Genomic DNA, 13,383 nt, shown 5'->3' with positions numbered 1-13,383 from the left:
AAGGTTAAAATGAGGGGGGGAGTGTGCTTAATAGGCTACGAGTTTTATCATTGTGTCACACTTAATTCAATGTCGGAAAATGAACTGGAAATGATTAAGTGTGGCTGTTCTATTCTTAGCTTCTGTGCCAGACCTGGAAAAAAGTACTGATTCTGAAAGAACTTCTCATTCTTTAGTCATATCAGAAGAGAGAGGACGTTAGTTTAAAATTAGAAATGGAGAACAGGTCAGGGAGAAAGTGAAGTGCCAGGTCTATAGATCTGAGGCAGGGAAAATGACATTTTGAAAACGTCAGTGAGAAGCTTTTTAATTTCTATAGAAGACCTTTAGAAAATGGACCCGTGAGAGCCCCTCTCACGAAAGAATATCGGGCTGAAAATAATGAAAATTTACAGATAAGTTGGTGGTTACCTTCTTGGACTATCGGGTGTTAATCTGTTAATATTGAAATGTTAATCACTGAAACAGGTTTTTGCTGAGTGCAGAACACAAAAGCCTGAGTTGTACTCATGGAGTTTAAGTGGAATTAAAAAGTATTACCAGAACTTGTAGTGACTTACTTACATATTAGGTGCTCAGTTTGTTTTGCACATTTTATATGAAAAACATGTTCTGCGTTCCTCCCCGAACAATGTTTTTTACTTAATCCAGCTGCTCTGCACATTTAATAAAATTTGGTACTGCAGTTGCTATGATATACCATCTTTAACACAGTAAAGTAAATATGTGCATATTTGTATACTTCCATTCATGAGGGTATGAAGCCCTGATCTTGGTCACGAGAAATATTTCCCTTCCATAGCTGAGGGAGCTCTGTGGAAAGCTTCAGGCTCTGGGCTTTCAGTAAGAGGTCAGGTATTTCGCTCCTGTTTTGTATTTGTGGAAAGAATTGGTCGTGTTTCCTCTCTGCAACTGGTCATTAATCATTCAGATAAAGGGGCCACGGACCTAATTAACAAGATAGACAAAAACGCACACCGTTAGCACACTGCTGTGACCTGCTGACCCCTGACACACGTCACTGTGCCTGAGCAGCAGTGCACGAGAATTTCTTTCTGCATAAAATAAACAGAGAAAGCGTTGGGCAGTAAATCATTTGGAAAGAGAGCGAGAGAGAGTGAGTGAGAGAGATTGAGAGAGATGTTGGGGGCTCCAGTGCTGTTTTTCACAGCCTCTCTACTGTTTACATTCCTGGAGATTATGTACAGAGGGAGGGGGGATGGTGCCATGGTGGGGGCTGGTCCTTGCATTTATAACCTTCTGAATTCACTCCTTCACTGTTTTATTTTCTTTCCACCCCCTACATAGTGAAAAACTTTAAATAAATGATCTTTCAGTACATAAAACATTCCAATGACTGCATCTGTGTCCTCGTTGTGGTACAAGCTGCGCGCACTGTAGTGAAGATGTTTTGTCCTATCCTCATCATGGTCAAAAATCAAATCACACTGGATCTTAACAGCAGCCCCTTTTATATAAATTTCTTGTTCATACTATAAATTAATGAATTAATCAATTAACTAATAAAAACTTAATAATCTTTACTCAATTTGTGTTCCTGAGATTTCTATGTACAAATCAAGACTGATTCATTGGTTCTAAGTTATAACTGGTTCTCCTGTGCTTGGATACTACAAACTGAAAGGGAAATGTGGCACTGAGTGCTTAGCTGTAGAGCGAAGGGATCACTTGCTTTACTATCCCATTGGCTGGTGCAGTAGTGTGGTAGCCGAATGCTGATAGAGTTGTGCAGCATTTTGTAAAGTCAGTGGATTGGGTAGCCGTGTGATTGCAGAGCTGGGCGGCTAGCTAGTTTGAGTAGCTCAGGGTTCAGAAAGAGTCAAGGGAGACTGGGCTGCAGTGTGGAACAGTAGTGGGGTCTGGATTTTCTATACTGTATACTTCTGTCAGGAGTAAAAAAAATAGAGCTATCAAATCATTTGAAGCAAAGCAAAAGAGACCGCTGCATGGGGATGTCTCCGCCCTGCCTGAAATATATCCCCCACCAAACGGTTCATGGAAATGTTACACTGAGCACTGCCAACAAAGACTGGGGGGGGTGGCTGAACATATTTTGGTTGAATTCGGTCTCTTGAGAGTGGGGAGGTGAGGGTTAAGTCTGCCCTGTAAACAGCGAGGAGTGAATGTGACAGCACGAGCAAGGGCTGCTTCCCATCACAGGCTCAGAGCCCCAGCCCGCATGCCTGCCTGAGCACAGCCGCTTCCCAGGAGCAAACCTACGCAGCACGGGACCGTGGAGAGGAGCCACCAGGGACACTTCAGGGACACAAACATCCGAGGAAAGCCACCAGGCTGAGAAGCATCCAGAGGCACAGATAGGCGGCAGTCATGTTTACGGTTAACGTGTCGTCCTCTATGTCGTTTGTGCGAACGTTGTCGGACCGTCGACATAAGAAACGACCCTCGTTCAAGATGAAGCAAAGAGATCCCAGGTAACCTGCCGTCCCTAGCCTGAGCCCTCCTCCTCGACCCAGGGAGAGGGGATACCTTAGTCAGCTCTAGGTCAGTTCACTGGCCCCTGCATGTGTCTAGTCTGTCCTGACACAGCTGGGACTCTCGCAGGATGTGCTGGTGGAAAGGCTCAGAAGTCCTCTGGTTTTGCTGTGTAGGACTCAGATCAAAAACAGCCTGGTAGTAACCGAGAGTCATTACTAGATAGCGCATATGCTGCTCCTCTAATGAGCGTGGTGTGTGCTTCAGTACATTTGCTGTGTGCGTATGTGGGCATGCAGTGAGACACGGAAGAGCACGGTGTGGTGTAAACCATCAAAGGTCATTCTGTTGTCAGCTAGTACAATGCTATTGTGAGCAGACATGCTTTTTTGAAATCATTCTCACACTGGCCCTTCTTTAAGAGCAGCTGTCTTTCCATTGGAAGATGTGGAAAATCTCCTGTTTGTCACAATCTTGCTGTGATTAAATCTCTCCTTATGGAAATGGTTGTTGTATTAGGCTTTTAATGCAATAAGCCTGAGAGATGGCAATGTGTTCTCCCTCGGTGGTTTTCCCGAACAGAAGTGCAGAAATGCTGGAGCTATCCCAGCACTATGGCTGTAATTGCCATCTTCAGGATCAGTGCCAGTGGCCAGATACCTATCTAACCTCCCTCTACAGTGAGTGCAGAGGGTGGAAATCCAAGCTAAGGGTGCGTTAAATTATTATGCACTTTCATGCATTATGGTACCAGGTTGATTAAAACATGTATTTGAAGAAAAAAAAAAGCACTTATATAGATAAAGGGTTTCATGAGCAGGAGCCTCTTCCTAAATGAGAATGTGATCATTAGGCTACATTTATAACCTCAACTTACAAAATCAAACCATTAAACCAAAATCTACCAAGAAGGCAGATAGAGCACAGTTTAAGCTGACTAAATTACAAACATACAGGGTAGATTGGATTGTATGTTTTTTGTTTGAGTACTTAAGCAGTTCAGCTCCTCTGGATTGTAACGCACTGATAGCCCTTGCTGTTGTCTTACTCAGATGATTCCCCTCGTTACAATCGGGTCGGTGTCCAGGCAGAAGGCGGTGGGGTGCTCTGCTGCTCTCACACACACAGAGCCCTTGCGTGTGCTTGTGCTTGCCTGTGTGTGGGTGTGTGCCTTTGAGGGTTTAAGGGTATGCGCAGTGCCTTTATGTATCCACCAGAGGGCAATAAACAAGACACCTGGCAAAACAAAAGCAAATCCCATGTGTTGTGGGTCTGTGGTCTGTTAAATTGCTACTGGAATAATATTGGTGTTTTTATTTCCTGCTTTCAATACAGTATGACCACCTTTTTCTCCATTTACTACTATAGGATGCAGTATGGTTTGGAAGATGCTATGCTCACGCAATCGCTGTTGGATGCCTTTGCTGTATCAAATGTGCCTTTTCCATTCCCTCACCTTCCTGCCCTTAGAGGAAGAATATTACATTCCATATATATATATATATATATATATATATATATATATATATATGCATGTATGGGAGGACTTCTCTTTATGAATGCATATGAAAGAATCCACTTTCAGACATGTATACAAGAGCTGCTCTATATAAGAAACGTAATACAATCCATGGATTGTAACAATGCCACAATTATCTGAAATATATATGTCACGCTATCTCATATGTGAGGTGTATATTTCTGTTCCATTTGGGTCTCCTCTGCTCTATATCTTACAGACCATTTGTTCCTCTACTTTTCTCTCTTTCTCCCTCATGTCCAGACCCCATGCTCTCTCTGACTTCCCCGTTGTGTTTTCCAGGGAGCCGAGGAAGATCCTTCTGCACAAAGGCTCCACAGGGCTGGGCTTCAACATCGTGGGGGGAGAGGATGGCGAGGGGATCTTCGTCTCCTTCATCCTGGCGGGGGGGCCTGCCGATCTGAGCGGGGAGCTGCGGAGGGGTGATCGCATCCTCTCCGTGAGTTTGTCTTTTACTTTTTTATTTTTCTACAATAAGCAAGCTCAGCTGTTGCATCTTCCCCTCAGCATCTGTCATTTTCAGTGTTGTTTAATCAAAAATGCAGTCCTACATCTTGCAACCCACCAGCCATGTGGGCCGAAGACAGATGGGGGCCCTTCCTCCTCCGCATGCTATGCAAGTGCATCAGCCAGTGACAGGAAAAACCTGAGTTTTAAAGTGAGTGTGTCTGTTTTCAGGTCAACGGGGTAAACCTGAGAAATGCCACACACGAGCAGGCAGCAGCGGCCCTCAAGAGAGCTGGGCAGACAGTGACCATCATTGCCCAGTACCGACCAGAAGGTAGGGCCATTGGTAGGCCTTCCCTTTTATACCTGAATTATCACATGATCATGGGCCTTCTCGTGATTGGCTGTTGTAATATTAAGAGTTTGTGCATGAATAACATTGTGATATTGAGTCATTGAACCATTGTTAGCACTTGGCAGAGTGAAGTGCAAGACCTGCATAAACAAAGACACTGTTAAAGATGCATAAGATGAAGAATATTTATTGTCTGGTTCATGTGTGTGTTTCTCTGTGACCTAGAACAAAGGGGAGTAGGAGAGCCAGCTTTCCATGCCCACTCATGTAACCAGCTGATAAAGGAGTTAATGTAAAGTTTACTACTGGTTTCATGTCTGTATATTGAAGAAAAATCACCTCAATAAATAAGTAAGTCCAAAATATAGTGAGAATGCTGATATCCATAATGTAGTCTAATGAGACAGTACATAACTTCAACAACTTGTAGGAAAAAAATCAGGAATAATATAAAAGTGGTCCTTCAAACTATCATTGTGGTTGTCTTAAACAAACAAACAAAAACAAATATCATGACAGAAAGATGGCCAGCCGGTTCTGTATGATCAGTACCGTTTCCTCATGGTTGATCTTACAATGGATGCTCTGTCGCACACAACAGTTTACACCATATGAATGTGTCATAATTTTCAGTCCCTACACTAAAAAGTCCTAACTATGCAGTGGGAATTACTGAGACTGAAATAATGTCTAGCTCCCACACATGTCCCGGTCCACCCAGTTCCAACAAGGAGACCACACCAGTCTGAAAAGCATTCACTACTTTCAACCCACATGCTATGATACAAGCATGTTTATAAAAAGCTGGTCTGATTCAGACTTGTGTGCATGCTTTACTGTTATGTTCAGTTTTGCATTCTATAGTAAGTAATAAAGGCTGCTGCTGAAGATATATAAATAAATCAACATTTTTCAATACCCTAAATATAAAAATGTAAAGCAAAACAATGCAGGCATTTTAAAATAGTAAGGTGATCACATTTTAGCTGTATGTGGCTTCTAATATATGTAAGGCCTATATTATTATTGACTTTGCGTGCATTGCAAATGTAGTTAAACGGACATCTTTAGTCTCTCTGTTGACTTGGGATGCATTAAACTAAAAACAGAATGGGACGCGTGTATTTTTAACTGATCTATTCATAATCATGATCATAATCATAATCATAATCATAACCACTGTCCGGGTGGGTTGGCGGAGAAGGGCGTTAGCTTCGCTCTGGCCCTTTAAGGCAGGTAGCGCTTCCTGACTCACTTTTGGGAAGGACACGTTCCGCAGCCCCTGATTGGCTGCCGGGTTCCGGATTCAGATTCTGGGGCTCCCCTGCGAGTGCGTCGGCGAACCGGTTTGAATCGATCGGGTCCTGGCGCTGAGACGAGCGGTGGACGGTAGATCTGGAGCAGCCAAACCAGAGAGAGTGACAGAGAGGGGGTGGAAGTCAGCCGCAGGGAAACTGGAGGAAAGGCTATCAGAGCAGAGGGAAAGCAACTCGCTTTTGAATCGGCTTCACACGGGATCGCAGTTGGGGGATGGGTGCGCGGTTACCTGGCGGACTCTCCGGGGCCCGATAACTGCCGCTGCGGCGTGTGTGTGCAGAAAGCGCGGTTCAGCCCCATCCAGAGCCGTGCGCTTCCCTGCTGTCCGAGAGGAGGAGCGGCGGCGCTGAAAGCAACAGTGAAGTTTCCCTTGTTTTCCCTCCCGGTGCGGCGGGGATGAAGGGGAACCGGGTTTGACTAGATTACCCCCTCCATGTTTTGGGAATCCCATCCCCGATCTTCCTCCTCGCCGCCGCCTGGTACGAGCCCGAGCTGTCGGATAAAAATACCTTAAACGGGAGCGCGGTATCCCGGCGGAAAGAGGTAAGCGCGGAAGAGCCTCCAATCAGTTATACTTTTCTATTGTACGGAATATGGAGAAACGCCAATTGGAGGTTGCATTTTCTTCCCCCTACAAAACATGATTAGGCCATGATGGTAACGATTTCAAATAACGTGTTTTTAATGAGAATAAAACCAGCTCGAATTTCAGTGTTTTTGTTTGTAAGAACATTATTAATCTGAACATCTGTACATGCGTCCAGCACAGTTTATTGCCTGATCACCTTTGTTTGGACCATTGCAGTATGTTCACTTGAATTAACCCTTGTGCTGCTGCTTGTAAGATACGTGTTTGTCTTTACATCACTGCTTTTAGACTTTCATTTGAAACAGGGTTTAACTACCACTGGAAGTTTGTAATGAGGTAGATTCCCTCTGCAGCTGGCCTACAATGATGGTTGCAATATTAAGTAAGTATTTGCCTGGAGGCTGGGACGCTAATGCAGTGAAGTGTTTTGCACAGCAGACTGGTATGTGGAGGCCTGCAGTTGTCACATGACCTATTTTATTTATCTATCCTCACTTTAGAGCATTGAGTGTGGATGGCTTTTTTTGGCCTTGACACCCCAGGTTAAGAAACTCTTATGGTCTGTCATTGTTCACTTACCAGAGTTAAGTTGTGTGAGGATTGTTGTAGGTTAGGTTTTGAAGGCTGCTGTTTTCATACACAGACTGCAGCAAACAGCCAGGTGGAGGTGAGATCCCTTTCTAAGTAGGTGATCTTGCATTGTTGTAATCATAAATTCATATGTTAGAGAGATTAATGCATTGTCTTTTGGGATATATGAGCTGATTTGTTAGATTTGTACCGTCTTTAAAGTCATCTCTTTATTTGAAAATGCAGTGTGGGGAAATGTTTGAGTCCTTGCATTTCAATGTTACTGCAGCGTTATCTGGGCTAATTCCAGCCCTGATAACATGATTGACCCAGATGTTTGAATGATCTGTCCTTCAGTATTAATCGGTTAGGTGTCTTGAGTGAGGAAGTGGATGCAGGTGATAAACACACAGGGTCGTACCATGGCACAGTGTCTGTTATTAAAGAGGGGTAAGCCCCAAGCAACACGCAAACTTTGGACAAGAATATCTGCTGTTAACCTGTACCAGACATTCACTTCATACCTCATAGCATGCAGTTGATTTCTTTTCCAGTTAATCGTAGGTTATTGCACTGCTTTTTATTTAGGTTATGACAAGAATGCGGTATGTGTTGCAGCATGCTCTTTCGCATTACTTTAATTGTTTAGATCAAGAACAGGTCCACGTTGTAGATGACATTCCACAGAGGAGTTGGTATCTTAGTGCAGGGGGGTGGGGGGAGCTCAGGAAATCGTGCAATTGTTGGGGGCATGAAACAGTTGCTGACTGTATCTTCACACTATGTAAGATTTTAACTAGCGTTTTTATAGAAAGGCTTCAGAAGTTTTATTTTTTTATCCATTTACATGAAACGCTTGTGCAGAAAGTCTCACACTAAGGAATTTAGTCATAAGCTTTTGAGGTTACAGATTTGTGAGAATTAATCACCCTTTTATATTTTCTGTTCCCTGTCCTTCCTGATTATGTTGACAGTAGCCATGCCTTTAATGCCATTTTGAGAAATGCCTTTATTTTATTTGTATCTATTGATTTTCATTGTCATTTTGCTCTTTGCAGAATCAGTTTTTAGTTGCAGAGTGCCTTTCTGATGTGAGCATGTTCTTGGATTGCTTTACTGTGAGTCATTATTCCATGGGGCATTGTGTACTGACAGTAGAAGTAGATACAGGGTTATCTTTTGCACACAGTTTTGTTTACGGGGGAACACCTACAGAGGTGACTTCATGCTGTGGTGGAGAAAGTACAGTGTGTACCTGCTCTGCTTTTCTCAAACCTAGGCAGAACTGACTTTAGGAGGGGAGTGAAGGTCACTTGAAACTTGCTAATGTTTAACCAGCCCACAGCGCTCCAATGATTGCTTGTGACACAAACAGGGAGTGTTCTGTCAATGTTTGACATCCCTCCTGGAAGAACCAAAGCCCTCTCGTTTGTGGCCTTCCGTGCGTCAGCCCAGTCGCCTATTCCTGCGGTGTTTTTGGTCGTCTTTTCTGGCTCCCTCTTGTACCAATTTGTCGTCAGAGCGCAGTCAGGGTAACTGAAAGCTGGATTATATTCTGTCTTGACTCCCGTGGTGGTTTAGATGTTGGCTAGTTGCTCGTCTAAACCCTGCTGGGCACGGCGCCAACTCACAGGGGCCAAAGCGCACGCTCAGCTTCCCGGGCACTAATTAAAAGCTAATGTAAAAGTCTATAAACTGACAGCATAAAATGTACTTAGTAGCGACCGAAACATCAGTGCAGTTTTTGTACAATTTAATAAGTTGTTACTTAAGCCAATGCCTGCTAGAGTCCTTATATATTTGTTTTAAATATATATAAATATATCTATATATTGATTATTTAAAATATTTATTTCCTACTGTGTTGCTTTTGATTTACGAAAAAATTAAGAAAAACTGGTATGTTTTCCTTATCCCTAAGTTCACGCAATTTGGATTTACTGGTTGTCTTGGTGTGCCTCTGTCTATAGTACAGCGATGTGTAGGACTATGGGTTTCCACAGATTCCAAAAAAGTGAGCAAATCATGAGGACAGACCAATCGATACAAGATGCATAATGACCTAGTTTAGAGGCGCTTACATTGTTCCTTCAAAGACCATTAAAATGTACCCATTTGTATGGTCTGAGTGCTGTAGTCCCTGGGCTGAAAGTTATCCTACTAAGCGGCTAGTGGAGCTGGAGTCCCTTGCTTGTGACAGGGTGTAGGGTGGGGGCTGGTGTTATCAGCATGTGTGGACTGCCATGGTGTCAGATTGCATATCCCCATGATAGCCAGCCCAGCAGACACCAGCTGTTTCCATCTGTGTCCATTAGATATACACTTTTGGTCCATTCCTTCCCACCTGTACAAGTTAATGACCTCCCCTGTCACTCACTGCAGCTGCTTAACGATGTCAGCGTGGTCGCCATTCCTTGTGGGCTGCACTGAGCGGAGGGGAAAGAGGGGCTCTGGGTGTTCATGCCCAATTAAAGAGGAAGCCGTCGGGGAGAAAAGGGGACTCTGTGCCCTCCTGTCTGTGGATCCCCAGTGCTGTCCCCCCCCCCCTCTCTCTCTCTCTCTCTCTCTCTCTCTCTCTCTCTCTCTCCGATTGTCTGAACTGGTTGGATTGCTCTGCTCTGGCTGTTCCCAAATTTGCCTTGTGGAGCCGACTGAAGTTTCCATTGTGCCCTGGTTGCTATGGGTTACTAGCAGGTGGTGTCAAATTACCTCACCTCGCAGTTTCGCTATCCTCTCTGTTGTTAACCCTTTCCCCGGCCCATCTCTCGTGGTGTGCCTCGAACGACAGGCGATGAGATCTGGCCGGAGGCTCAGTTTCTGTTTGCTTTTCTTTCTCTTCTTCTGGTTTCGGCTGAATTGTATCCAGACGCTGCTGCCAGCAGAGTGGCATTGTAAAGGAGAGCAGCGTGCGTCTCGCGGGATTGGCCTGTGCTAATAATTTGGGAGAAGTGAAGAAATTAAAATCTTGCAAAAATCTGTCTTTAAAATAAAAAAGCTAATTTTGTATGTGTAATTGAATTACTGTTGTTTTAATCTCTCTTGGTAATTTGAAATTTCTGTCTGAATCTGTTTTTAAAGGGATGTTTTTTTAATGCTGAGATGCCTGTGTTGTACATTGAGCTTTCCCAGTGTGAATACATTTGTAGTGGGTGACAAAAACTGCTGAGAGAAATCTTTCGCCTCCTCTGAGGTTTTGCTTATAATGATGGGTGCATGTTAAAGTTAATTAATATGCATTATTAATGACCTAGCTGGAGATATTAAGAGCCCTCTTGACACTGATTTATGATGAACTTCAATCTTCAATACTTGGGACATGAATCTTTTGAAAATGGGCTGTATGTTTTTTTCTTTTCTTTTCTTTAATTTATCACACAGTAAAGCTATGTAAAGTTCTGATGTAGAAAACCAGAGACGATTTTAGCCTTTACAATTTTAGTCATTCTTTATCAAGCTTTTTCAGTTCGGGATATTATGCTTACTCTAGAGAAATTTGGTGGGTGGGGGAGAGAATCTCAATGGACCAACTAAACTAGCACTGTAAAAGACAGTCAAGTACCATGCAAAGTAAAGCACATGGCAGTTCAGTGAACAAATTTGATTATTAATGGCGCACATTAGGAATCAGTCGGCTTACTCTAAATTTATTATAGGCAAGGTTACAATGGAGACATTGCATTCCTGTTTCAGCGACTTTTGAATGTCCTTGTGAAATGTTAGAACAAACACATACTCTTAGTCCTTCTCCTCCATGTGTAATCCTTTAATCCAACCGCGAGGAACGGTGTGATTAAAAATCCGTTGAACAGCCTTCCATTTTTAAATTTACTTTAAATTGGGTAGAAAAAAAACAGGCAATGTTCCAGCATATCTCCTTTCACATGACTTAGACATCTTTGCATCATTGTCTTACAATAATGGCAGTATGCTTCAAATTGTAAATGGTGAAGCATTGAGCTAATCGTTTTATTGATAGGCCCATCACGTGGTGAAGTATTGAGTGTTTTTTGATAGGTCAGTCTTACACTGCATAATTTATTCAATATCTGTTTTCTCAAAATATTTCTAGACGTTACTTCACTTTCCTCCTTTTGCATACTCACTGGCCTACATATGGTTTAGTATCAATAAAGCGTAGCTATCTAAGGTTAAAACCTGGCTACATCTATTGTATTTAAACAGTATGCACATTAAGGTGGTAAACGCATTTAAGTTGTATGACTGAATAATGTAAAATTACAAAATGTATAATTGTATTTGAGTAGTAGTAAATGAATGCTCAAGTGATTCTATATAGAGTATTCTTACCCACCCCTAACCCTACGATGGCTAAAAGTAGACCGTTGTGCCCCCCAAGCATTATAGAGCACCAGAGTTCCAACAACAAAACCCGCTCTGATGATGGTCAGCTGGGCCTGGGTTTTAGGAATGCTCTTCTAGATGCACATGCTCTTCTGTTTGCAGTTTTCTCCCAATCTGATCTCTGTGTGCTTCTCCTTGCAGAATACAGTCGCTTTGAGTCCAAGATCCACGATCTGCGGGAGCAGATGATGAACAGCAGTATGAGCTCGGGGTCTGGCTCCCTGCGCACCAGTGAGAAGCGCTCACTCTATGTCAGGTACGACACTCCTGCCAGGACAGTCATCCACCTGGGCTCATTCGCCATGTGGTAAAAGGAAAAACAGAAAATGCATTGGTACCCTCGTGCTGTGTGTATAATCCTGGTAAAAAGTAAATGGTCATGACTTCTTTGAAGGCTGGCTGTTTAGAGAGTTTTGGTCCCGATTAGGACTTATGTTGTGTTGTTGATTGGTTGTGTTAAAACAGAACTATTTAATATGTCTAACCACCACCTTAAGTAAGTCCTGACACTACCTCTCTAGCATCATTACTTATTTACCAGCCTGTAAACGCAGCCTTGTAAACAAATGCAAGTCCACTGATCCTCATCTCTGGGACTCAGGGGGGCAAAGATAACAGGTCTCTTAATCTTATCAGCCTTTACACTGGAGGAAAGAGTTAAATTGGTCCAATTAAGTGAATGATAGGTTCAACTGCATTAGAGCTCAGGTGGAATGAGAAGAACACCTCCTGTGCCTAGAGGACTAGTGTTGAGAGGCGCTAAGATAGAGTTCACAGGGTACTTCCTAAAAGCCTGCTTCAGGTAGGCTCATCCTCCCGCTTACACAGGCACTACTGATCTGTATACAGAGAAGACATTATAGTCTCCCTGAAAGCTGGGAGTGTCCTGAATTGTGACATTTCTGGAATGCCTTCCAGACAAGCAGATCCTCATGACAAATGTCATGACGTGGATCTAACCAGGACATTCCTGATGTGCGCTCTCTCGGACAGGCTTCTCCTGCCTTACAGGTGTTGTGCCTATCTGTCAGGATTCCTGGCCATTGTGCAATGTCACACACTTCCTCAGGACAGGTGTGGGTTTGATTATAGCTGGGTTGCAAGTTGAGCTGTAATTATTGTATTGTGATTATTTGTTGTTGTTGTCTGGCCTGCTGTATGTCTTCAACCTGCAGGGTGTTTGAGTGTTAAAATATATAGGAGTACAGGAAGGAAAACACAAAGTACCTAAATGAAATGAAAATGCAGTGTGGTTAATGGCATGCTGTAATAATAATAATTATTAAGAGAAGTCTAGCTTTAAGAGGCCTGTAGAGAGGGGCATTGGAGCAGGCAGCTCTACTTCTAGACAATTTCAAGATGCTTTTTTTTCCTCTCTCCCCTCTTCTACTGTAACACACAGAAGGCTGATATAAAACACGATGGTGTGAGATGCACAAACCCCAAATTAAGAGCTAGCATGTCCCTATAGCTAATCATCATGGGCTTAAAGTCATTTCTAAAAGGTTACATTACAAAAGGGAGTAATTTTCTGATGGCTGTCAGTGCAAGTAATTATTCTCCAAGCAGCTTTTTGTGGTAGCCTTGGCTTATAAAACCTACCATTGAGTAGTCTAGGAAGCAGGCAATTATAGTAATCAACAGGCAAGGTAAGGAAGGCATGAACCAACACCTCAGCATCTTCTACTCACTGCAGCAGAGGCCCGAGGCAGCCAGCAGCTCCCATCTACTCCTGCACATGTACGGCTT

General features: G+C 43.2%; 1 protein-coding gene across 15 annotated transcripts in view; it reads left to right on the top strand.

Annotated features, from left to right (window-relative positions):
- Positions 1 to 13,383, top strand: part of dlg3 (discs, large homolog 3 (Drosophila)) — a 94,537-nt gene that overhangs the window by 69,046 nt on the left and 12,108 nt on the right. For 8 of the 15 annotated variants that reach the window (XM_066715135.1, XM_066715134.1, XM_066715129.1 and 5 more), the window contains 3 exons: positions 4,277 to 4,433; positions 4,673 to 4,775; positions 11,776 to 11,890. In XM_066715135.1, the coding sequence (XP_066571232.1) occupies positions 4,277 to 4,433; positions 4,673 to 4,775; positions 11,776 to 11,890 (375 nt within the window). Of the gene's footprint in view, positions 1 to 4,276; positions 4,434 to 4,672; positions 4,788 to 11,775; positions 11,891 to 13,383 lie in introns of all 15 variants that reach the window. The other 7 variants (XM_066715132.1, XM_066715131.1, XM_066715130.1 and 4 more) reach the window with 1 other exon arrangement.

Source organism: Amia ocellicauda, chromosome 10 (assembly GCF_036373705.1).
Source record: "Amia ocellicauda isolate fAmiCal2 chromosome 10, fAmiCal2.hap1, whole genome shotgun sequence".
NCBI lineage: Eukaryota > Metazoa > Chordata > Actinopteri > Amiiformes > Amiidae > Amia > Amia ocellicauda.
This window is presented reverse-complemented; position numbering and strand designations above follow the sequence as displayed.